The 26962-nt window shown below is 46.1% G+C and overlaps 1 protein-coding gene and 1 non-coding gene across 2 annotated transcripts in view; one reads left to right on the top strand and one right to left on the bottom strand.

Annotated features, from left to right (window-relative positions):
* CACNG3 (calcium voltage-gated channel auxiliary subunit gamma 3) overlaps window positions 1-26962 on the top strand; it is a 107644-nt gene that overhangs the window by 75061 nt on the left and 5621 nt on the right. The window contains exons 2-3 of the mRNA XM_007988079.3: window positions 16250-16333; window positions 24890-25030. Of these exons, the coding sequence (XP_007986270.1) occupies window positions 16250-16333; window positions 24890-25030 (225 nt within the window). The remainder of the gene's footprint in view (window positions 1-16249; window positions 16334-24889; window positions 25031-26962) is intronic.
* LOC119621243 (small nucleolar RNA SNORA1) lies at window positions 2497-2629 on the bottom strand. The gene has a single exon (XR_005237810.1). It is a non-coding gene; the product is annotated as a small nucleolar RNA SNORA1 (small nucleolar RNA).

Here is a 26962-nt window from a genome sequence, read left to right on the forward strand (position 1 = left end):
TAAGCTATTAAATAAGGAAGATCAACGCACATCTGGTTCTCTTCCGTAGCACTTCAATGCTTTTTGTAAATGTCAAATATCAAATAATTTATAGTTGTCATTCTCTCTTTCTCTCTCCCTCTCTGTACCCCTGCTTTGCTGGTACCCCAAACACATGACTATTCTACCTAATTGGTGACTCCTACAGCAGCGTCTACAAAGTTTCAAGGTACTGTGTTGGTGAACATGCCCTGTGGTCTAGGCTAGGAAGGGCTGGGCTCTTGGCTCTGAGCTCCAGGACTGACCTGAATCAAAACCCTCAATAACCCGATAATGAAGGACCAAGGAAAACAGTTCACTCTAAACCTCCTAAACCCATTCAATGGGCTGATCAAGCAAAGAGCTCAAAACCAGGCTCTTTAGAAATGAATTCACTGCCTGCAAAAAATGACAGATAGCACGGACAGTCGTTCCTCATTAAATTCCCCATACTTGGTTTTAAGGCAGGACCCTCTCTCAACGAGGCACACCTCTGTGGACTCTGGCTTGATTACTGTTCCACCCCCATCACCAGTGGCTTCTCCAAAAAGCACAAGGTCGCTTTCAATGATTCCTCTAAGATGCACTTTCATTTCTACTCCTCCACAAGTTCCTAGCAGGCAAAGAGATCTTTTACACTATAAATCAGATTGTGTTTCTCATGTGCTGAAACCCCTCCAAAGCCTGGACTATGTATGCTCCTTTTCACTTCTGGACCCTGGACTGTAAGAAGCTCCGTGATCTGTGCCTCCTCCTTCATGGGCCTGATCTCATCCCACTTTCCCCCTCACTCACCCTGCTCCAGTTGCCCTGAGCTTGTCTTGGTTCTAGAAACACACTAAGTGTCATCCTTCCTCAAGACTTTGGCACTTGCAGTTTACTCTGCCTGGAAGGCTCTTCCCTCAAATCTTCCCATGGGTGACTTCCTCTTCTCACTCAGGTTGCCTGCTCAGATAGGCCCTTTCTGTCCACCCAATCTCACGACTATCCTTCCCCATGCCAATCACATTCTCTCCAGGGTTTATTCTTTTCATGGAGCTTAGCACTGAAATTATCTTTTCCTTTTTAGTGATGCATTTGTTTCATTTATTTCTTTGTTTACTCTAGATCTCTCTCCACTAGAATATAACAGCCTGGTCTGTTTTATTCACTGATAAATCTCAAGTGCTAGAAACAGTGCTTAACGCAAGTAACGTAGGTGCCTCTCCGGATATCTGTTGAACAAAAGAATGAATCAGGGATCGGGTGCGATGGCTCATGTCTGTAATCGCAGCACTTTGGGGGGCTGAGGTGGCAGATCGATTGAGGCCAGAAGTTTGAGACCAGCCTGGACAACATAGTGAGACCCCACCTCTACAAAAATAAAATAAAAAGATTAGCCAGGGGTGGTGGCATGCACCTGCAGTCCCAACTACTTGGAGGGCTGAGGTGGGAGGATCATTTGAGCCTGGGAGATGGTAGCTGCAGTGAGCCATGATTGTGCCACTGCACTTCAGCCTGGGCAACAGAGCAAGACTCTGTCTCAAAAAAAAAAAAAAGAAAAAAAAGAATGAGAAAAGAATAAATCAGGATGTGCACCAACCACAGTTCTGTATACCAGAAGAAAATATTTATTTCTCAGAAACTGACTCATGGTTCTCTTATTAGAAGTGGTAATTTGTAATTGTTATACCCTAAGTGCTTCATCTTGATCAGGGGCCAAGTTTAGCTCAGGGTCCTTGTTACTATGAATTCAATATCCAAATCCCTGTGTGTGCAATGTTGCACGGACAGGCAAGTAAACTCTGTCTTAATATGAATGTGTGCTTTCGCGACTGGACCAGTTATAAAATCATTCCCTACACAGGCATCCCCTCCCCACTCCACTCCACACCCCTGCCCCATTTAACACCCTGCAATTCCCGGTTTTTGTCCGGCAGCCTCTTTCCGATTGCCAGCTCTTGTCAACACGTGACAATACAACGAAAATAGGAGGCAAAACGTGATGTGTTAACCATGGGTAGACAAGAGCCTGCTGGAGGGACACAAGCTAACAATGGAAGAAGAGAAAATTGACAAGAATGATGATGTGATAGACACATCCAATGATTTGAATATCAAAGGATTAACAGGAGCCCTTAGGAAAATTGATGACATGCTCAAATATTTCTTGCAAAAATGACCCATTTTATGATCCTGCTGTGAAAGTCAAACTTCATGATCTTGTCAGGGAAGGGAAAGATTTCATACTGGACCATCACGTGATTTTATCAGAAAAATTATGCATGCCCCAGCCCTGCTGCTCCGAAATCAACAAAGCTTACTTTCTCTGTTCACCCTAGTGCATGAAGAAGATCAGAAAAAATCAGCATGTTTTCCTGAATTATAATTTCATTTTCAGATCAAGTTGGAAGCACGTTTTTGGACTCGATTGTTTACTATGGAATAGGAGTCCCTGGGTTTTTTTTATTTTATTTTATTTTCTTAAAAAAATTTTCAAAATGTTACAGGTCTCATTGTCCTCACTGCAATACATACACTGTTATGGAAGCATAACCTGTGTTTCAATTTAGCCGCTGACAATTTTCAGACACCACGATCGATAGTGCCTATTTTCATCTAGAAAGAGGCTTTAGTTCCTATTTTTGAGTGGACTCACCTGAAGGTGTGGTCCTTGACTTTAGTTGCACAGTTAGAATCACCCAGGGAGCTTTGAAAAATCCACAACCTGGGCAACATAGCAAGACCCTATCTCTACCAAAAAAAAAAAAAAAACTTAAAAATTAGACAGGTATGGTGGCGTGCACCTGCAGTCCTAGCTACTCAGGAGACTAAGGCAGGAGGATTGCTGGAGTCCAGTAATTCAAGGCTACAGTGAGCTATGATTGCACCACTGCACTCCAGCCTGGTGACAGAGCAAGACCCTATCTCTCAAAAAGAAAAGAAGGGGAGAGGAGAGGAGAGGAGAGGAGAGGAATTCAGATGCCCAGATAAAGTAAGAATGCCTGGGAGTAGAACCCCAGCCTCAGCATTTTTCCAGCCTCCTTTCCCAAGGTAATTCCAATGTGAACCGATGTTGACAATCACTGCCGTAAGGCTCCTTATTCTCAGATAATAAAGATCTGCTGTAGCACCAGGAGCCCAAACATTCTTAATCAAGGGCTTAACCCAAGTACTCAGGAAGCATAAACACACATGGTATTTGCTCTTCCTGCATGAAGCAAAAATCTTCACAAAGGAGTTCTAGCAAAAGACCTACAACGCTGGACCCTGGGATCCTGTTGGCCTCTGTTTTGAGCTCTACGCTGGGCTTTTGGGGGCCCCTGGAATGTGGTTGCACTGGCTGGACTCATGCTGAGATGGATGTCAAGCTCTGGCTACAGAATTGGCCCTGTTTATGGGTTTGAGCAGGTTCCGGGCACTGTCGCTGGGCTAGATGGGCTGGTGAGGAGTGCCAGCCCTCACTCTGAGCACATCATGACTGTCCAGAGCCTGCTCAGAAGTGATGTCTCTCTCTTAGATTCGTGGATTCACAGCCACCAAAATCTGCCCCAGGACCCTCCGTGTGGGCCGTGCAGAGGAGATGGAGGTGAGAAGCCCATCAAGAGGCTCTACTGATAGCCTCTTCTTCCACTGGAGGGGGGACATCCTGGGGAAACCTGTCTCCACTCCCCATTTCGGATCTCCCTTCAGGACTGCAAACTTGGAAAGATTGGGCCTTGGATGACAGTCTCACTTCCCCAGGCCTCTCTGCTCTGGATCCAGTATTTCTTGACTTGAAGTCAAACCCACTAAATTCAGAGCTGTCTTTCAATGACCCAGAAAGCTCTGTCTGGCCTTTGGTCAAAATTGGCATAGCAGGTTGGTCTAGGTCTATTCCCTCCCAAGAGTGATGGTTCCTGGGGCTCCCTGCCTGAGTTAGCGCTCTGTGGGAATACACACACACGCATACACCCACATGCACAGGTCAGCACATGTGTACCCATGTCTGGGTGAGGGCAGGATGAAGAAGACCATACCCTCCAGTTTTCCATTGGTTTCCTCTCACCCCCATGCCCAAAATAGAGATAATGATATTAATAGCTACCCCCTGTTAACCCTCTTCCCAGTGCTCGGCACTATGTTAGTGCTATTTAGAGGATTTTGCAAGAGCTCAGGGTCTAGGGTTAAGCAGACCTTGGTTTTATGATTCAGCTTCCCCTTCTATAAAAGTATTTATTGGACCAGGCACGGTGGCTCACACCTGTAATCTCAGCACTTTGGGAGGCCGAGGCAGGCGGATCATCTGAGGTCAAGAGTTCAAGACCAGCCTGGCCAACATGATGAAACCCCGTCTCTACTAAAAATACAAAAATTAGCCAGGCGTGGTGGTGGGCACCTGTAATCTCAGCTACTCAGGAGGCTGAGGCACGAGAATCACTTGAACCTGGGAGGCAGAAGTTGCAGTGAGCCAAGATCGCACCACTGCACTGCATCCTGGGTGATAGAGCCAGACTCCATCTCAAATACATACATACATACATACATACATACATACATACATACATACATACATAAAATAAAATAAAATAAACATATTTATTGAATTGACATCCACATACATAACACTTCCCATGTGCTAAGCATTGCTCCAATGCACTTGACGAACGCTGACTCTTCTATTCCTATTGTTATTCTCAGCTTTCAAAGGAGGAAACTGAGGCACTTATAAGTTAAGCAACTTGCCGAGCTGGGATTCAAACCCGCTCATTCTGACTCCAAAATCCATGCTCCTCAGCCCATCCTATGACCAACAACAGTGCCTGCTTCATGGGATTGTGGGGAATACCCAAAGAGCCCTTACCCAAGGCCTGGCAGAGCACATCTCAACAAACATGGATACTATGATGATTTCTTTTGAAACCCCCAACAGGCTGGGTGCAGTGGTTCATGCCTGTAACCTCAGACTTTGAGAGGTCAAGGCAGGCAGATCACTTGAGGCCAGGAGTTGGAGACCAGCCTAGCCAGCATGGTGAAACCTTGTCTCTACTAAAAATACAAAAAATATTTTTTAAAAAAAATCTGTCTGCCTCGGCCTCCCAAAGTGCTGGGACAACAGGCGTGAGCCACTGTGCCCGGCCCAATACATAATTTTATAGAAGGGGAAACTGAGTCATAAAACCAACGTCTGTCTAACCCTAAGCCCTGAACTCTTGCAATTTTAGTGGCACGAACCTGTAGTCCCAGCTACTTGGGAGGCAGAGGCAGGAGAATCGCTTGACCCTGGGAGGCAGAGGTTGCAGTGAGCCGAGATTGCACCACTGCACTCCAGCCTGGGCAACAGAGTGTCACTCTGTCTCCAAAACAAAAACAAAAACAAAAACAAACAAACAAACAAAAAAGAGAAAGAAACCGCAGCAATCTGGAGATCATTGGCTTCTTTTTTTTTTTTTTTTTGAGACGGATTCTCGCTCTGTCTCCCAGGCTGAGTGCAGTGGCCTGATCTTGGCTCACTGCAAGCTCTGCTTTGCAGGTTCATGCCATTCTCCCACCTCAGCCTCCTGAGTAGCAGGGACTACAGGCACCCACCTCCACACTCAGCTAATTTTGTTTTTGTATTTTTGTAGTGACGGGGTTTCACGGTGTTGCCCAGGATGGTCTTGATCTCCTGACCTCGTGATCCACCTGCCTCAGCCTCCCAAAGTGCTGGGATTACAGGCGTGAGCCACCGCGCCTGGCCAATCATTAACATTTTCTAACTGAGGAGATCAAGTCCAGGCACTGTGACTCATACCTATAATCCTAGTACTTTGGGATGCCAAGGTGGCAGGATAGTGTAAGGCCAGGAATTCGAGACCAGCCTGGGCAATATAACAAGACCCCATCTCTACCTTGAAAAAATAAAATTAAAATTTAAAAAAGAAAAACTAAAATGAAGAGATGAAGGCTGAGGGGAAGAAAGTGTCTTAGTCCATTTGGGCTGCTATAACAAAGCACCATAGGATGGGTGGCTTGCAAATAACAGAAATCTGTTTCTCATGGTTCTAGAGGATGGAAGTCTGAGATCAGGGTGCCTGCATGGTGGGGTACTGGTGAGGGCCCTCTTCCGGGTTGCAGATGGCTGTCTTTTCACTGTGTCTCCACATGGCAGAAAGAGAACAAGACAGCTCTCTGGAGTTTCTTTTATAAGGACACTAATCCCATTCATGAGGGCCCCACCCTCATGACCTAATCATGTCCCAGTGGACCCCACTCCTAATACCATCATTGTAGGCATTAGGATTTCCTTTGTCTTCCTCTGTCACCTAAGCTGGAGTGTAGTGGTGCAATCATAGCTCACTGCAGCCTCAATCTCCCAGACGCAAGTGATCCTCCCACCTTGGCCTTCTGAGCATCTGGGACTCTAGGTGTGTGCCACCATGTCCAGTTAATTTCTAAACTTTTTGTAGAGAGGGGCCTTGCCATGTTGCTTAGACTACTCTTGAACTCCTGGGCTCAACAGATCCTCCTGCCTTGGCCTCCAAAAGTGCTGGGATTACAGGTGTGAGCTACCATGCCCTGCAGGCATTAGGATTTCAAGATAGGAATTTTGAGAGGAAGTGAGCATTCAGTCCATTGCACAAGGCCATACAATTAGTAACTCAGTGGCTGGGCAAGGATTCAAACTGAAAGCTTGTGTTCCTACCAGTACACCACACTACCCCTCTAGAGGTCAGATAGGCACCTGCTGAAGAAGAGGCAGCCGATTTCTCCCCCAGATTGCAACCATATGACTTATTTATAAAAATCCACAGACAAGTAGCCTTATACCCCTTTGTGATTGCTGATGACCACTTCCCAGGATCAGGCTGGAGCCCACACTGCTGAGATCTGAAAGGAAATACTCAAAATGGGGACTCTGAGCCCCTATTCAGCTCAAATACCTGGGAAGCACCACTTTCCCCAGCGATAGACAAAAAGGGCTTTAAGAGTTAAACATACAGGTTAGGTGTGGTGGCTCACGTCTGTAACCCCAGCTCTTAGGGAGGCAGAGACAGGAGGATAGTTTGAGCCCAAGAGTTTGAGACCTGCCTGGGCAATGTAGTGAGACTCCATGTTTAATAATAATAATAATAATTTTTAAATTAAAAAAGAGTTAAAATTACAAACATCCCATTTCTAGATTCCCTCCCCATTCCTGCATGTTTAGAAGCCACCAAGAACCAGGTCAGTTCCTTCAGTTACCCCAAATCTGGTGGCCTCAAGTTTACTCCCTACCCTAAGAAAGAGCTGGGGCTGACCTTGGTCCATGTCCATGTGCAACTCAACCTCCTAGATTTTCCAGAGATCCCAGTGCTGAAGGGACAGCTAGAAGGGCAGCTGATGGACACAGACATCCCAGCGCTGAAAAGACAGCTGGAAGGGCAGCTGATGGACCCAGTGAAACCACTGCAATATGCCCTCTTTTTTCCTACTAGCCTCTCTTCCATTCCTCAAACTCACCAAGTGCACTCCCACCCCAGGGGCTTTGCATTTCCATTTCCTTCTGCCTGGAAAGCTCTTTCCTGGACTCTTCATATAACTGGCTCCTTTTTTTCAGGTCTGAGCTCGTGTCCCTTCTGCAACAACCCTATCCAGTGTTGCCCTCCGCTTGCCCCCACCCAATGAAGAGTTGCTATCACATCATCCTGTTTTGTATCTTTCTTGGTTTTTTGTTTTTTATTCTTTGTTTTTTGAGACAGAGTCTCGCTCTGTCACCCAGGCTGGAGTGCAGTGGCAAGATCTCGGCTCACCGCAACCTCCACCTCCTGGGTTCAAGTTATTCTCCTGCCTCAGCCTCCCAAGTAGCTGGGATTACAGGCACGCACCATCATGCCCAGCTAATTTTTGTATTTTTTTTTTTTAACAGGGTTTTGCCAAGTTGGTCAGGCTGGTCTCGAACTCTTGATCTCAAGTGATCTGCCTGCCTCAGCCTCCCAAAGTGCTAGGATCACAGGCATGAGCCACCATGCCCAGCCCCAGTGTTTTGTATCTTTCAAAGCTCGGATATATTGTCTATAGTCTCTCTCCTCAATGAGAATGCAAGTTCCGAGGATCAAGATCGTCTCTGTCTTGGGCATTAGGGAATCCCTAGGACCTAAAATCAATCTTCATAACCCAGTTCTCACACTTACCTTCCCCGGTTCCCATCACCCCTCTCCTCTCACCTGTACCCACTGGATCTGTCCTCCAGACCATCATCCTCTAAACAGCCTGAGCTACTTTGAGTTCCCAAATGAGTTTTTCTCTTGTTCATTCTCTCATCATCACACATGCTATTCCCTCTGCTTCGAGAAACACACCTCCCTTCCTCTGATTAACTTCTAATTAACCTTCAGCTCTCAGCTTAGACATAATTTCACTCCACGTGCAGTCAACAAAAAATTATTCTGCTGAGTTATCAGGTGAGAGAATTTTTGGTGGTGGAGAAAGCACGTTTAATCCCTTCCATACTGTTTTAATTCTCTACGTACATCTATTCTTTTTAATTTAAAAGGGATTAACCGAATAAAGGGTAATGGACTGTTTCTTGTTTTCTTTGTATTATTGCCCTGTATTGAAAAAATATCCTAGTAAATGTGATTTTAAAATGCCAGTACCACAGTGACTTAATTATTACAGCTTTTTTGTATGGCTTAGTATCGTGTAAGAAACCACCTCACTGAGCTCTTTCATTCATTCTACTGTGTTTTTTCAGCTAATTGCCTTCAGCTGCTTCTTCTTTTTTTTTTTTGAGATGGAGTCTCGCTGTCTCACTCAGGCTGGAGTGTGGTGGTGCCATCTCAGCTCACTGCAATCTACGCCTCCCAGGTTAGAGAGATTCTCCTGCTTCAGCACCCCGAGTAGTGGGTACTATAGGTGCCCACCACCACGCCTAGCTAATTTTTGTATTTTTAGTAGAGACAGGGTTTCACCATGCTGGCCAGGCTGGCCTCGAACTCCAGACCTCAGGTGATCCACCCACCTCAGCCTCCCAACGTGCTAGAATTATAGGTGTGAGCCCCTGCGCCCGGCCTACTTTCAGTTTCTTAAGTAGGCTAATTCTATGACCTGGAAAAATTGTAATTTTATTCCTTTTTTTTAAATTTTTTTCTGTTGCTTATAACTCTTAATTCTGTTTTATTCCTTCTTGTGCTAGAATGTATAGAACCATAACAAATAATTGAGGCAATGGTGAGCATTCTTATCTCAATGCTGATTTCAGTAGGAAAATTTCTAGGGTTTAACCTTTAAGAAAAAGTGTCAGAAGTTACAGCTAGAGGGGAGGAATGTGTTCTAATGTCCTACAGCACTGTAGGATGAATATGGTTAACAATAACTTAGTGTGGCCAGGCGTGGTGGTTCACACCTGTAATCCCAGCTCTTTGGGAGGCCTAGGTGGGAGGATTGCTTGAGTCCAGGAGTTCAAGATCTGCCTGAGCAACATAGCAAGACCCCCATCTCTACAAAAAATATAAAAGTTAGCTGGGTATGGTGGTGCACACCTGTAGTCCCAGCTACATGGGAGGCTGAGGTGGGAGGATCACTTTAACCCAGGAATTCAAGATCAGCCTGGTCAACATGATGAGACCCCATCTCTACAAAAAATATAAAAATTAGCCTAGGTGTGGTGGTGCATACCTGTAGATCCAGCTACAGGAGCCTGAGGTGGGAGGGTCACTAGAGCCCAAACTGTCGAGACTGCAGTGAGCCATAAGCATGACACTGCTCTCCAGACTGGGCAACAGAGTGAGACCCCATCTCAAAATAAATAAATAAATGAAATAATTTAGTGTATCTTTTCCAAAAGCTAAAAGAGATAGATTTGCCAATTATCTTGATTTGATCATTATTCATTATATACACGTATCAAAGTATCACTCTGTATCCCATAAATATGTACGATTGTTACATGTCAACTAAAAAGGAGCAGAAAAACAAAAAAAGTATCCGCTTAAGGACAGCACTGCTTCTCATGTGAAGGAAGTATTTTTCCATTGTCTGAGCCAGAGACAAACCATTGGTATGATCTTCTTCCCCAGGATGAAGCTGTGGCCACCAAAAAGCTGGTCTCTGCAACTGTACTTCAGCACCTCCAGAAATCTCTTTTGGCTCTGTCTTTCACCCCAAACCTCTTCCCCGGGTCCTGGGGTCTATGAATTCTCAGGGCCCAGCTCTCACACATGCCCTTCGCTGGGCTCCTGTCCTCCCTCACCTGTAACCACCGGATCCGGCCCCCAAACCAAACGCCATTGATCCTCTTCCTGCTTTAGCTTCTACTTCTCTCTACTCCAATGCCTGAGCTTAAAGCTGTGCCAGGACAGTGCTCCTCTCTGCATCCTGACTTCATCCTTACAGTCTACATGTCTTCACCATTTTTCTTGGTTCCATCTTCTACAGTGGGTGGGCAAGTCCAATCTCATTCTACTTTTCTCAGATTTACTGATATGGGAAGATACTCCTAAGAAAATATAAGTGAGAAGAACAGCACGATCCCAGTTTTGTAAAGCCATTTGTATGCACAGGGGAAAAAGAGCCTGGAAGGAAATATACAAAAATGCTAAATAGTGGTTATTTCTGGGAGCCAGCAATATGCTACTTACATGAATGTCCAAGCTCACTTTGTGATGCATGTATGACATGGGGTGCCAGCAGATTCATTTTCAGTGTGGAGTCTTCCTTGGGGAAAATTCTTGATTCCTTTTCCTTCTGTATTGCTTCTTAAAATCTCACCATGGCACCAATGTGTCTCTTGTGATCCTAAAATACCTACCAAAACCAACGGTAATAATAGCTGTAATATATCGAGTTCCTACCATACTCCAGGAACTGAACTAAGTGCTTTATGTCATTGCCTAATTAAAAGATTTATGTGTAAAGTGCTGAGAACAGCAACTGGCGTAATAACTGCTATTACTGCCTCAACTGATTCTCATGGCAACTCCATGAAGTTACTATTATTATCTTCATTCTGTAGAAGAAGCAACTGAGGTTTGAAGAGGTAATTTGCCATAGGTACCACAACTAGTAAGTGGCTGAGTCAGGATTCATGCCCACGTGGGACACCAAAGACTGGGCTCCTACTAAATACATTTGGTTCAGGGGTTACAAACTCGAATATCTACAGGGCCAGGCAAGAATATAGAGCTAGGTGGGGACTTTGGCCAACTGGAGAGTTTACACCCAGTCTAAAGAGGGCTGCTGATGTCAGCTACGTCATCCAGGGATTCATTACTCCCGCATGGAAATGTGAGAGAGGTCCCCGTTTTTGAAGAGAAACTGCAAATCAGTTTTTAATGTGAAATATTCAGAATTTTAAATTGCAGCAGCATAGGCCAAGGGCGGTGGCTCACGCCTGTCCTCCCAGCGCTTTGGGAGACCCAGGCAGGCAGATTACCTGAGGTCAAGAGTTCAAGACCAGCCTGGCCAACATGGTGAAACCCTGTCTCTACTAAAAATACAAAAATTAGCCAGGCGTGGTGGCGGGTGCCTGTAATCCCAGCTACTCAGGAGGTTGAGGCAGGAGAATCACTTGAACCCAGGAGGTGGAGATTGCAGTAAGCTGAGATCGCACCACTGCACTCCAGCCTGGGTGACAGAGCAAGACTCCATCTCAAAATAAAATAAAATAAAATAAAATAAAATGCAGAAGCTTAATTTTTAAAAATAAAGTATGCAAGAGAGTATTGCAGATAAAACAAACACACACAGATAAAACCACAAAATGAAACAGTCTGCAACCCAGATTTGCCCCAGAAGCCAGTATTATCTACTTTAGAAACACCAGTCTAGATTATGTCTTCTATCCCAGGAAGGCCCAATCTCCCCTTTGCTTTCCATTTTTTCCTTCTTGGGACAGAAATCTTTAAACCAGGGACCAGCAAAATTGTTCTTAAAGCGCCAAAGAGTAAATATTTTCAGCTTTGCTGTCTCTGTGGCAAATACTGAACTCTGTGATAGTGGCATCAACATGTTTTATTCTCTTTAGTTCTCAAAATGGCTTCATGAGGAGCCTAATGTTATAATCAGGAAATTGAAGCAATATAAACAAATGGGCATGATTGTTTTTCAATAAAACTTTATTTTCTGAGGCTGAAATCTGAATTTCACATTTTTTTACAGGTCACAAATAATATTCTTCTTTTGATTTTTTTTCCAACCATCTAAATATGCAAAAACCATTCTTAGCTCATGGGCCGTACAAACATCGGTAGTAGTAAGCTGCTTTATACCATTAAAAACTGGTGACTACAGGCCAGGCACAGTGGCTCATGCCTGTAATCCCAGCACTTTAGGAGGCTGAGGCAGGTGGATCAGCTGAGGCCAGGAGTTCAAGACCAGCCTGGACAACATGGCAAAACGCTGTCTCTACTAAAAATGTAAAATTAGCTGGGCATAGTGGCACATGCCTGTAGTCCCAGCTACTCGGGAGGCTGAGGCAGGAGAGTCACTTGAACTGGGGAGGTGGAGGTTGCAGCGAGCTGAAATTACACCACTGCACTCCAGCCTCGTTGACAAGAGCGAAACTCTGCCTAAAAGACAAACAAACAACAACAACAACAAAACTAGTGACTGTGTCTGCAGGAGTTACTGGTATTTGCTGGTTCTAAGTCTTAGTCTCAAGCTGCCTGAAGCCACCATGAATAGGCCCATTTTGCAAGCAGATGCCCACACGTATGTAGTTCCTAATTCCCTCAATAATTTTGACTGGTCTGTATTTAGTAGTGTTCCCATTCCATCTTCACCTGAACACTTTCTTCCTTTGAAATCTTTCGTGGAATTCAAGTATGGAAAATAGCAAATAACGAGGAGTATGGAAATCAACTAACAATGGACAGTGTCACTCTACTAACACCCCTCCCCTGCCCAGGCACCCCTGGCACGTGCCATGGAGAAGCATAGTTAATGGAGAAGCCACTGGTCCAGTTCATTGCCAACATCAATAGTAGGGGGTGGGCTATAAAATGATCATGAAGCCGCCAGGCAAAGAACTTAGCTCACAACACAGACTTGTTGAAGAGACTGCAATTCATAATAATTGTTAGGAACTTTATCTCTGGGGTCAGCTAGTAAATGTCTAACTGTGTCCTTGAGTAAATCAGTGACTTGGCTAAGCTTCAATTTCCTCCTTGTATTAATAACCTTGCTTCATTATAACATTAGGCACCTCAGGTCAGGCACAGTGGCTCACGCCTATAATCCTAGCACTTTGGGAGGCCAAGATGGGCAGATCACAAGGTCAGGAGATTGAGACCATCCTGGCTAACACACGGTGAAACCCCCGTCTCTACTAAAAATACAAAAACAAAATTAGCCGGATGTGGTAGTGGGCGCCTGTAGTCCCAGCTACTTGGGAGGCTAAGGCAGGAGAATGGCGTAAACCCGGGAGGCGAAGCTTGCGGTGAGCCGAGATCACGCCACTGTACTCCAGCCTGGGCGACAGAGCGAGACTCTGTCTCAAAAAAAAACAAAAAAATAAAAAATAAAAAATAACATTAGGCACCTCGTAAAGTCATTTAGATAGCTAAAGAGGATAAAACATGTAAATGTGGCTGGGCGCAGTGACTCCCACCTGTAATCCCAGCACTTTGGGAGGCTGAGGTGGGTGGTTCACCTGAGGTCAGGGGTTCAAGACCAGCCTGGCCAACATGGTGAAACCCCGTTTCTACTAAAAATACAAAAATTAGCCAGGTGTGGTGGCGGGTGCCTGTAACCCCAACTACTTGGGAGGCTGAGGCACAAGAATTGCTTGAACCTGGGAGGAGGAGGTTGCATCAAGTTGAGATTGTGCCACTGCACTCCAGTCTGGGCAACAGAGCGAGATTCAGTCTCACAAAAAAACAAAACAAAACAAAAAAAAAACCATAAATGCTTAGAATGGCACCTGGTGTATAGTAGGTGCACACGTGTGTTACTTATTATGATTTCTTATCCAGTCAACTGGAAGGGGATGGGGCGTAAAACCAAACAGGAATATATAAATGAGACTCTAAACTATGAACAAGTATAAATAAGGTCTTTTTTTTTTTTCAATATCAGGGAAGAAATTATGGGTCTGTCTTTTTTCTAGGAATTTCCTTGAGTCTTCTTTCCTGAACCTCCTTCCTGGTTCTGAGTCTGTTCTTTGCCTGGTAAGCAGAGAATCAGAACCAAGGAGATGTTCTACATATTCGAAGGCATTTATTGTGAAATGGCTCTGGCCTGGAGCCTGCTTATAGAAGAAATTAAATATATGACACTCTTATTTTTATGAGATCATAATAGACATCATGATAGTAGCCATAATAATAATGACTACTATTCATAGTGTAATGGTGAAACCACAGCCTTTGAAACCTGGCTCCAAAAATCAATTCCGTCACTCACCAGCTGTGACACCATCTCCTCTGTGATTTTCCATTGTCTCATTACCAAATGTTAATATTAATAGCCTCTACCTCCTGGGGTGGTAAACAGGGTAAATGAGATAAGGGATATAAGGTTTCAGCTATGTGCCTGGCCAGTCGGAAGCACTTAATAAGTGTCAGCCATTATTAAGACATGCCTAGAGCTTTGCAAAAATTATCTCATGTTCATGTATAGCCTTATTTCATTCTTACAATAATGGCTCTGAAATACCAAAGCAACTCTGTCTGATTCTGAACCTTGTCCATTTTCCACGACATCACAATGCCCGCCCGCCACATTCCACTCCAGCTACACAGACAGGGACAGGGACAAGAATGCATAATTTCTGGAAAATTCGTTTTCCTTTAAAAGAACTGGCAGAGCTATTAATTGCCCCCAGAGACTGGTTAACTGTCTAGTTAACCAATACCCAAAATGATGATTAAACATCCACACCTCGGCTGGGCAAGGTGGCTTACGCCTGTAATCCCAGTACTTTGGGAGGCCGAGGCGGGTGGATCACCTGAGGTCAGGAGTTCGAGACCAGTCTGGTCAACATGGTGAAACCTCATCTCTACTAAAAATACAAAAATTAGCCAGGCGTGGTGCCAGGTGCCTGTAATCCCAGCTACTCTGGATGCTGAGGCAGGAGAATCTCTTGAACCTGGGAAGCAGAGGTTGCAGTAAGCCGAGATCGTGCCATTGCACTCCAACCTGGGCGACAAGAACAAAACTGTCTCAAATGAAACAAAACAAAACAAAACAAAACAAAAGTCAGCCAATGTGGACAAATGTTCAAGATGCACGTTCAGCAAATCTGAGGCTCCTGAAGGGGTGAACCTCATAGCGAGGGACAGTGAGCTGTGATCCTTTGGGAGGGCAGAGAAGGAAAGGGAGGGTCCTATGGTCAGATATGAACATCGTTGCGGGGAGAGGACTATTCTGGAATGCCTGGATTCAGCTCTTGGCTGGAATGCTGGTTCTATTTAGGTTGGTGCAAAAGTAATTGCACAATTGTATAAGGAGATCAAGATCATCCTGGCTAACATGGTGAAACCCCATCTCTAATTGTGCAATTACTTTTGCACCAACCTGAATAACTAAAGTAATTGCACAATTACTTCTGCATCAACCTAAATAACTACTTACCTGAGTGATTTGAAAAAAAATTCTTAAGCCCTGTTTCCTCATTGGTCAAATGAGCAGAAAAAAATGATGTACTTGAATTCTACCTGCTTTTACCTTCACTGACTGGAGGACAGGGGAAAGATAAGATAGTCCTCATAATTAGTGTTTATGTTTCATGGTGTTTTTGCCCTTGTAAAGTGGATCCCAACATCCTGCAAAATCTAAAAAGCAGCACATTTCCATCTCCCACTTGGTACTGTTTATCTTTGGCCTCCACTCATCTCTTTTTTGTGCCCTAAAGAAGCACGCTGTTGGTGACTGATCCCACTGGCTCATGACTGTAATCCTAGCACTTTGGGAGGCTGAGGCAGGAGGATCGCTTGTGGCCAGGACTTTGAGGCCAGCTTGGGCAAGATAGTGAGACCTTTTGTTCTCACTGTCAAAAAATGTTTAATTAGCCAGGCATAGTGGCACATGCCTATAGTCTCAGCTACTTGGGAGGCTGGGGTGAGAGGATCACTTGAGCCCAAGAGTTCAAGACTGCAGTGAGCCATGATTGTGCCACTGCACTCCAACCTGGGCCACAGAATGAGACCCTGTCTCTTATAAAAAATAAAGGTGCTCTTGGGCCTACCAGCCCAACAACCCTACCGCCCCCAACAACCAGAGAAAGGATCTGCACATAGCGGTGAGGACCCAGATTGGGTCCCCGGAGCTCTGTCTCCTCCCCCAGGCTCAGAACCCTTATCTGTTTCCACAGGGGCTTTCCGAGGTGTGTGCAAGAAAATCGATCACTTCCCTGAAGATGCTGACTACGAACAGGACACAGCTGAGTATCTCCTGCGTAAGTTCCCCGGCTTTTGGAGTCTCTCTGGGAGGAAGGGATGGGCCCCTGCCATCACCCAGCTGCCTCTGAGTTGGAGGTTCCTCAGCATCCATCCCTAGAGACGGACAAGTGCAAAGAAGCCCCATGTGCCGGTACACAGACATTCATGTGGTTCTGAGAGCTAAGCCCCTTTAGTTTCAGTGAATTAGAAACAGAAAGAAGAAGCAGGGAGTGGGGTGGGGAATGGTTCATGCCTATATTCCCAGCACTCTGGGAGGCAGAGGCCAGAAAGGATCGCTTGAGCTCAGGAGGTCGAGATCAGCCTGGGCAATATAGCAGGACCCCATCTCTACAAAAGATTAAAAAATTAGCTGCTTGTGGTGACACACACCTGTACTCCTAGCTACTCAGGAGGCTGAAGTGGGAGGATCATTTGAGCCCAGGGGATTGAGGCTGCAGTGAGCTATGATCATACCACTGCTATCCAGCTTGTGTGACTGAGTGAGACCCTGTCTCTGAAAAGAAAGAGGAGGAGAAAGACAAGGAGAAAGAGAAAGAGAAAGAAAGAGAAAGAAAAAGAGAGAGAGGAAAAGAAAGATAAGGGAGGAAGGCAGGAAGGGAAGGGGGGAGGGAGGGAGGGAGGGAGAAAGGAAGGAAAAGAGACCGAAAAGTAGGTGAGTCAAAACTGAAAAGTTCTTTTTAGTCAGTTTAGGAGAAAAATCTAAGGAACTTTCTCCAACTTGAATGCAGGTTTTCACCTTCCCATTGGAGGTGCTAATGGCAGAGTGCTAATGGGTGAGGTGCGATGCTAATGTGTGAGGTCCCAAGGGGCAACGCCTAGGAGAATAAATACAAACCCAAGTTCACCTCTCCTTTGACTTCCCTCCAGTTTCAATCCTGCTGGGATAGGGCCAACGTCTCTGTAGGATTTTTCCAAAGTCGGTAACCTGGATATGACAGGAACTGTCACAACTACAGCGTGTAGGAGCCAAGAGAGTGTGGTGGCTTGGAGCCAAGGCCTCTGGAATCTGGGCTTTGACCCTTGTTTGACTTTACTAGCTGGGCTGGACCTGGGGCAAGTGGCTTTACCTCTCCAGTTCCTAACTTCCTTCATTTTTTTCTGAAATGGAGGTTATAATGCCATCCATCTGACACGGTCATGAAAATTAAGTAAACTAACGCATAGTACACTTAGCTTAGGGCCCAACACACAGTCAGGAGACAATATGCATTAGCTCCCATTTCTTGCATGGGATTAGCAATAGCAAAATTCACTGCAGAGATGAGCCTTCTATTGGTCGAGGCACAGAGAGAACCTGATTTGGGATTTCAGTGTAATTTCTTCAGCAAGTATGTGTGTTGAGTTCACTCAAAAGGATAATGAGGCCAAGTGCAATGGCTCACACCTGTAATCCCAGCACTTTAGGAGGCCAAGATGGGGGGATCACTTGAAGCCAGGAGTTCAAGACCAGTCTGGGCAACATAGCAAGTCACCAACTCTACATAATTTTTTTTTTTAAATTATCCAGGCATGGTAGTGCACACCTTTAGTCCCAGCTACTCGGGAGGCTGAGGTGGGAGGATTGCTTTAGCCCAGCAAGCTGAGGCTGCAATGAGCCATGATTGTGCCTTTGCACTAATCAATAATATTGATTAGTGATTGGCTATAGGGTGTGGAGGATAGTGTCAGATGCAGCATTATTAGGTTAATTTATGCTACTTGTGGCAAAAGCAAGCAATGTCAAGAGATGAGCATGGAGCTCAAAGAGGAGGGAAGGACGTGATACTGCCTCATTTTAATGTCCCTCTGGGCCTGATCATTAAAAGGACTTGCATTACTCAGATAAACGCTGTTTTCTTTTCTCACCCCTCACATCAGCAGCTCAAAAAGATTCAGTGTGGAGAGCAAAATTAGCCACACTTAGAGATGTAGCTTGACCAAATTTTGAGAGATGACATAGATTACTTGCATCTTCTCAATAGAGAATGGTGTTAGTCACCAGTGGGGTTTTACCAGAGTGCCCATATATTTTCTTTGTTTTTTTTTTTGTTTGTTTTTTTTTTTTTGAGATGGAGTCTCGCTCTGTCGCCCAGGCTGGAGTGCAGTGGCCGGATCTCAGCTCACTGCAAGCTCCACCTCCCGGGTTTACGCCATTCTCCTGCCTCAGCCTCCCGAGTAGCTGGGACTACAGACGCCCGCCACCTCGCCTGGCTAGTATTTTGTATTTTTTAGTAGAGACGGGGTTTCACCATGTTAGCCAGGATGGTCTTGATCTCCTGACCTCGTGATCCGCCCGTCTCGGCCTCCCAAAGTGCTGGGATTACAGGCTTGAGCCACCGCGCCCGGCCTATTTTCTTTGTTTTTCTTTCCTATGTTGATAAAACATTTTGACGTTTGCCCTGTTAGAGACTAAAAAGAACTGTGACTTCTACTTCACAACTTGTATAGCTGATTTTAAGTTCTTCAGAGAGGCCCATAGCTTTTCTGACAAAGCATTTTTCTCTGGTCTGGGAAGATGGCTCTTCCTCTCTCCTCACCCCTAGCCCACGGTCCACCTAAGCTTCACCAGTAGAAGCAGAATTTGGCTAAGGTTAAGGAGAGGACTTAACAAGCACACAGATTTCCTGCTGAGAGTTTTGGAATTCCTGATCCAGCCTGATCCAGCCACGTAGGGCTGGGAGCACATTCCCGCAGGGTTCTCCCTGCCCTGGTATTCACTCTGCCATTCCCTGTCCTGACCCACAACCCTGGTGGGACTGGGATTCTTTTCTGCTGTTTCCTCTTTCTCCTGTGCTCTTTGGGGTAGGCTACAGCATAAACCCATAGCAGTGTTACTGGAAAGGGGTCCAGATCCAGACCCCAAGACAGGGTTCTTGGATCTCACACAAGAAAGATTCAGGGTGAGTACACAAAGTAGAGTGAAAGCAAGTTTATTCAAGAAGTAAAGAAACAAAAGAATGGCTACTCCATCAACAGAGCAGTGGCGTGGACCACTTGACCTAGTATGTTATAGTTATTTCTTGATTAATGGTAAATAGGAGGCGAATTATTCATGAGTTTTCCAGGAAAGGGGCAGGCGATTCCAGGAACTGAGGGTTCCTCCCCATTTTAGACCATAGGGTAACTTCTGACATTGCCATGGCATCTGTAAAGTGTCATGGCGCTGGTGGGAGTGTCTCTTCACATGCTAATGTATTATAATTAGCATATAATGAGCAGTGAGGACAACCAGAGGTCACTTTCATCACCATCTTGGTTTTGGCAGGTTTGGGCTGGCTTCTTTATTGCCTCCTGTTGTACAGTAGAGCCTTTGTGACCTATATCTTGTGTTGACCCCTATCTCATCCTGTGTTTGGGAACACAGCCCAGCAGGTCTCAGCCTTATTTTACCCAGCCCTTATTCAAGATGGAGTCGCTCTGTTTCCAACGCCTCTGACAGCAGAAAGTTCAAAGCCCACAGATTCTGTTGACTAGAGACTCCCACAACACAGCACTGGACTTGGAAAGTCCTACTCAGACTCCAGTGGTGGGGCTACACTAGAACAAGCTTATATCCCCACCCTTAAGACCTTAACTTAGCTCCGTATAGTTTGGGGAGGAGAAACAGGGAAGGAAGACAGTAAAAACCTCCTTGATCTGAAGTCACCATGTGTCCACTGGGCTAAAACAAATGCAAGGTGGACTTCCACTGACTTAGGAGAAAATGGCAGCAGCAGATTTCCTGTTTGAGGCAGACACTTATAGCCAGAGTTGACAGAATCTGCTTGTGTCTCATTTGTGGGGCAAAGAGTGGGATCTCCCCTCCAATGGGTTCCCAAATGATGATTGCACCACTTGGGAAAGAGTCACATTTACATATCTCCTATCCACATGTTTCAAACATAAACCTTTTTTTTTTTTTTTTTTTTGAGATGGGGTCTTGCTCTGTCATTCAGGCTGCGGTGCAGTGGCACGATCATATCTCACTGCACCCTCAAATTCCTAGACTCAAGCCTCCTGAGTAGCTGGGACTACAGGCACCCACCACCACCATGTCTGGCTAATTTCCTTTTACATTTTTTGTAGAGTTGGGGTCCTCCTATGCCTTGCCCAGGCTGGTCTCAAATTCCTATCCTCAAACGATCCACCTGCCTTTGCCTCCCAAAGAGCTGAGATTACAGGCATGAGCCACTGTGGCAGGCCCAAATATCCACTTTTGTGGAACCAACACAGTTCAATAGCTTCAAACATTCAGATCATTTTCTTAGGGCACACATCAAAGGTTAATCATCCTTTGATTTTTTAAAAGGTATTCACTTTTTATTAATTACACTCATTACATTGAGTATTCAAGCGATTCTTGTCAATATGCAATGCAAATTATCCCTTTAAAGGTTAGTCCACAAGTCCCAAACAGGTGCTTGAAACCACTGGAGGAGACCCGCCCCTAATATTTGCAAGGGCCCAAGGCAAGAATTCAACTGGAAACCCATGGGTCATCTGTGTACATTTTTACAAATTATAACTAAGTTGTGCCCACAGCTGGGCCCATTAAAAATAAGCTACACTCACATACAGAACCCCAGAGCTCACTCCCTGGGATGGCCCCCTCGATCTAGGAGCTAAAGGAACCAGGAACCAGCTCTGCCTCCTGCAAGCCTGCATAATAGAACTGCAGGACTTTGCGGCAGGCCAGAACTCAGCAAGGACACTAATCATGCCTAATTAAAGTTAAGGGTTGATACAGCCAGGAAGGAAAACAGGAGGGGCAAGGAATAGGAGTTGGGCGACAGGCAGCAGGTGCATTTCATTTCATTGAAACTTACACCGTGTTTCTCAAGCTTCAGTTCATGGGCATCCAGCCTAGTAAAAAATTGGGCGAGTTTCAGCCAGGCATGGTTACATGCCTGCTCACACCTGTAACCCCAGCACTTTGGGAGGCCAAAGCGGGTGGATCACATGAGGTCAGGAGTTCGAGACTAACCTGACCAATATGGTGAAACCCAGTCTCAACTAAAAATACAAAACTTAGGGTGGCATGGTGGCATGTGCCTGTAGTCCCAGCTACTCGGGAAGTTGAGACAGGAGAATTGCTTGAACCCATGCGGTGGAGGTTGCAGTGAACCGAGATCACACTATTGCACTCTAGCCTGGGTGACAGAGGGAAATTCCATGAAGAAAAGAAGAGAAGAGAAGAGAAGGGAAGAGAAGAGAAGAGAAGGGAAGAGAAGAGAAGAGAGAGAGGAGAGAGAGAGAGAGAGAGAGAGAGAGAGAGAGAGAGAGAGAGAGAGAAAGAAAGAGAGAAAGAAAGAGAAAGAAAGAAAGAAAGAGAGAGAGAGAGAGAGAAAGAAAGAAAAAGAAAGAAAGAAAGAAAGAAAGAAAGAAAGAAAGAAAGAAAGAAAGAAAGAAAGAAAGAAAGAAAGAAAGAAAGAAAGAAAGAAAGAAAGAAAGAAAGAAAGAAAGAAAGAAAGAAAAAGGAAGGAAGGAAGGAAGGAAGGAAGGAAGGAAGGAAGGAAGGAAGGAAGGAAGGAAGGAAAGATTGGGCAGTTTCAAAACCAGAGCAAAATCCCTTCCATCTTCTCTTTTTTTTTTTTTTTTTTTTTTTTTTGAGATGGAGTCTCGCTCTGTCGCCCAGGCTGGAGTGCAGTGGTGCGATCTCGGCTCACTGCAAGCTCCACCTCCCGGGTTCACGCCATTCTCCTGCCTCAGTCTCCCAAGTAGCTAGGACTACAGATGCCCGCTACCTCCCCTGGCTAATTTTTTGTATTTTTAGTAGAGATGGGGTTTCACCGTGTTAGCCAGGATGTTCTCCATCTCCTGACCTCCTCACACCTGTGTGCCTTCAGCCCCCCCCCACTTCAGGCCTCCCCCTTCATCCCTCCTAGGCCCACAGGTTAAATAAGTTACCAAATTTTCAGAAAACTGAAAACACAAACAAGCAAACGAATGAAAGTGCAGTAGCAAATGAAAATGACTGGCGCTAAACAGGCAGGAAAACACCTAGTGAATATAGAGGTTAAAGGCTTGAACACTGACTAACGTGAACTAAGCTTTGAACCCCTGAACCAAAATAAACTCGTGTCCCTCCCTGGCCCACATACCTCGCATGTGTCGTTGGTCAGGAGAAGCTCCTCCATTCGCTCAGCACCTAAGACCAAACACAACCAGCAGCCCACGGCCAATCCATCAGCGGATTCTGTTGGCTTTACTTTCAAAATATAAAGTACTCCCTGAATCTGGCCACATCTTACCACCTCAGGTCTACCCTCACCCAGTCCAAGCTATGAAGGGCTCTTGCCTGGGTTATGGGGTTTTTGTTGTTGTTGTTGTTGTTTGTTTGTTTGTTTGTTTGAGACAAGGTCTCACTCTGTTGCCCAGGCTGGAGTGCGGTGGTACGATCTTGGTGCACTGCAGCCTCCACCTCCTGGGCTCAAGTCATCCTCCCACCTTAGCCCCCCAAGCAGCTGAGAACACAAGCGCACACCACCATGCCTGGCTGACTTTTTATTTTTTAGTAGAGGTAGGGTTTTGCCATGTTGCCCAGGCTGATCTCAAATTCCTGACCTCAGGTGATCCTCCCGCCTCAGCCTCCCAAAGTGCTGGGATTACAGGCGTAGGATTCTTGTGGTCCTACCTGTTACACAGGGCTTGGCCCTCCAAAGGGCCCCACCCTTGGTTCCATGCTCTGCTCTCACTATCTTGAAATTCTTAACAATTCTGAAACAAGAGGCCTCACTGTTTTTTGTTTGTTTGTTTGTTTTGAGACAGAGACTTGCTCTGTCGCCCAGGCTGGAGTGTAATGGCACAATCTCGGCTCGCTGCAATCTCCACTTCCTGGGTTCAAGCAGTTCTCCTCCCTCAGCCTCCCAAGTAGGTGGGATTACAGGTGCCCTCCACGATGCCCAACTGATTTTTGTATTTTTAGTAGAGACCAGGTTTCACCATGTTGGCCAGGCTGGTCTTGAACTCCTGACCTCAGGCGATCCACCCACCTCTGCCTCCCAAAGTGTTAGGATTACAGGCGTGAGCCACCATGCCCACCTAGGCCTCACATTTTTGTGTTGCACAAGGCCCTGTAAATTATGTAGCTGGTCCTGCCTGTCATTGCTTCTAGAGCGTAAGCCCCATGAGGACAGGACCCCTGGCTCCTTAGTAAACCAATGAGCATGGAATTTATTCAGCTGATGTATTCTGGCCTGGATCCACCAGAAAATACTCTTATACTGGATGGGTAAATACTGGGACCTCAACCACATGGGGCCCCTCTCCCATGACCTTAGGGCCTTCCATGATCCAGAAGGTATTTAGTAAGAAGCTGACACAGGGACCTCCAGGACTCTGCTTCAACTCCTCAGCCGGTGTCCCTTCTGAAGGGCAGTGCCTGTGCCCTTGCGGTGCTTAAACATGTCAGCTCTGACTGCAGCACCTGCCACAGCACCTAGCATCTATTAGGTGCTCAGGAAATGTTTGTCAAATGAATAAGCAAATTCATTTGTTCATTCGTGACTAAATGGGTATTCAATGGGTGTTGTCACACTCTCTACTATGCAAATGTAGATGCGCACAGGGAAAGATTCTGCATTTTAATGAGCAGCATGTGGTCTGATGGGAGTCCCTGTATACAGGGCTGGCTGCGTCATTTGCAGGGTCTAGTGTGAAATGAAAATCCTGGGCGCTTAGGCCGGGCGCAGTGGCTCATGCCTGTAATCCCAGCAGTTTGGGAAGTTGAAGTGGGAAGATTGCTTGAGGCCAGGAGTTCTAGACCAGCCTGGGTAACTTAGCGAGACCCCATCTCTACAAAAACTACAAAAATCAGCCAGGCATGGTGGTACATGCCTGTAGTCCCAGCTACTTGACAGGCTGAGGCAGGAGGATTGCCTGAGCCTGGAAGGTGAGGCTACAGTGAGCCGTGATTGCACCACTGCACTCCACCCAGAGTGACAGAACAAGCACCATCTCAAAAAAACCCAGACAAAAAACCAAACCAAAACAAAAAACTTTTCATTTTTCCTGTGATCTCTCTCAATGTATCATGGTTTTCTATTTGCCATTTAATATCACTCTTTTTGGGTGCAGGGACACTCTCCTGGTGAGTGCAAACCCTCCCAGGGACCTGGGGCTTGCACCCAACTCTGACTCTCCCTGTGTCCGTGCCTGGGCTCCCACCAAGGGCAAAGCAGGGGCAATAGTCGCTGGACTGAGGAGGGAGAATGGGTGTTTGAGAGCCTTTTCCAGGGAGGCAGGGAGGTGGGAAGGTGTTGGTGATAAGTGGGGAGGTAGGGAGTGGGGTTCCACATAAGTCAAGTCTCCAAGCCCCAGCGCGTATGTTATTGTCCCATCCGACTTCACTTATAAAACACACATTCGATTATAAAATTGTTAAGACTCTCAGGATGGTGACTGCAGAGCATCAACCCCAAGGGCTAAGACTCCTTCTAAGCACAGGCCCTGAGCGCCTGGTCTCATGCTCATGTTAGACATAGGCTCTGTTCTCCTCCTGTGCTGCCCTCCTCTCAGGTACCCCTGTGCTTGCAGTGGGAGGACCCCAGGGGCTGGCTGGGCACAGGCAGAAGCCTCTCTCCTTCTCTCTGCAGGAGCTGTGAGGGCCTCCAGTGTCTTCCCCATCCTCAGTGTCACACTGCTGTTCTTCGGCGGGCTCTGCGTGGCAGCCAGCGAGTTCCACCGTAGCAGACACAATGTCATTCTCAGCGCGGGCATCTTTTTTGTCTCTGCAGGTGAGTGTCTGGTCCCAGCCCTGAGATCTTCACAGATACCAAACCGAAGCCAGGGCCACATGGAGGAAGCAATGCTATTCAGGGCTCCCTCCAGGGAAGGAGCAAGAAAATGCTCCAGTTGTGCTAAGAATGAGAACTCAAAGAATTTCATTAGAACCGAAGATGCCAAAACTCTAGCTGAAGCCGGCATGAAGGAAAAACCGGGAGGAAACAGCATGGCAGGATCAGCTGAGATTGAAACAGAGAGAGGGAAGAAAAAAGGGGCAGGAGAGAGAAAGAGAGAAGGAGAGAGAGATGTATAAGAGTGTACGTACATGCTTGCTGCTTGCATATGTGGTACGTGTGAACTGACTGGGGAGACTAAAGCAGGAGGATTGTTTGAGTCCAGGAATTCGAGACCAGTCTGGGCAGTGTAGTGAGACCCTCATCTCTACAAAAAACAATTTTAATTAAAAAATTAGCTGGGTGTGGTGCTGCACACCTGTGGTCCCAGCTACTCAGGAAGCTGAGGTGGGAGGATTGCTTGAGCCCAGGACATCAAGGCTACAGTGAGCCAAGACCTTGCCACTCCACTCCAGTCTGGGTGACAAAGTGAGGTCTCATCTCTAAAAAATAAATAAGTAAATGTAAAAATATAGAAGTGCATTTGTGTGTTCACTTGGGCATGTTCATGTACTATCTCTGGCCCTTCGAGATATGTGTTTGCCAGCTAATTATTGTTCAACCCTCTCTTAACCATTTTATACTCTCCTCCACTGTTCCTATGCCAATCAATACTCTGCCATCACCCTGCAAAGTTTGAAAGTCATCACGAGAGTCCAGCCCCATCCAGCTTTTGAAGTGCTCAAATCCTCTTATCATTCCACGCATCTCTGGGAACAAGGTAAAGACCAGCAGCCCGAGATGCTCTGGGGGAAGACCTTATAGTCAATAGCAGCCCTGACCAGAAGAAGGCACAGGGTGGCAAGGACGCTGAGAGACAACCTTCAGAAAAGGGTCCTGTTCTCTGCCTTCTCTCACCTCCCTCCACCTCCATCCCTTCACTGGTGTCCTGTCTTCCTTGCTTCCCTCTGGGTTTTCATCCTTCATCCTTGCTTTCATCCCTTTACCATCTCTTCCTAGCCCACTCCTCTTGGGGTGGATCAGTGCCATCTGGATGAAATGCTTTAGAGAAGCAAAGAACAGGGCAGGGATGGAGGAAGACGGGGCTGGACTCTGGTGATGACTTTCAAACTTTGCAAGGTGATGGCAGAGTACTGATTGGGATGGGGACAGTGGTGGACAGTATAAAATGGTGAGGAAGAGTGGCTTGCAACCCCCCTGGATTTCAATCCTGGATCCACCAATCAGGCCTTGGGAAATGTGATCATCTCTCTGTAATTTGGTTTCCTTGACTATAACATGGCAAATAATAATAGTACCAACTGCAGCTGGGCTTGGTGGCTCGTGCCTGTAATCTCAGCACTTTAGAAGGCCGAGGCAGAAGAATCACTTGAGCACAGGTCTTCAAGACTAGCCTGGGCAACATTGCGAGACCCGATCTGCACAAAAGTTTAAAACTTAGCTAGGCGTGGTGGTGGGTGCCTATAGTTCCAGCTAGTCAGGAGTCTGAGGTGGGAGGATTGCTAGAGCCTGGGAGGTCAAGGCTGTAGTGAGCCATGATCACACCACTGCACTCCAGCCTGGGTGACAGAGCAAGACTCTGTCTCAAAATAGTCATAATCATAATGATAATAGTACCAGCTGCATGGGGTTTGCTGGAAGGAGACTGTATTTGTTTGTTCTCACACTGCTAATAAAGACATACCCGAGACTGGGTAATTTATAAAGGAAAGAACTTTAATTGACTCACAGTTCCACATGGTTGGGGAGGCCTCACAATGATGGTGGAAGGTGAAGGAGGAGCAAAGTCACGTCTTAACATGGCAGCAG

Source organism: Chlorocebus sabaeus, chromosome 5 (genome assembly GCF_047675955.1).
Source record: "Chlorocebus sabaeus isolate Y175 chromosome 5, mChlSab1.0.hap1, whole genome shotgun sequence".
Classification (NCBI taxonomy): domain Eukaryota; kingdom Metazoa; phylum Chordata; class Mammalia; order Primates; family Cercopithecidae; genus Chlorocebus; species Chlorocebus sabaeus.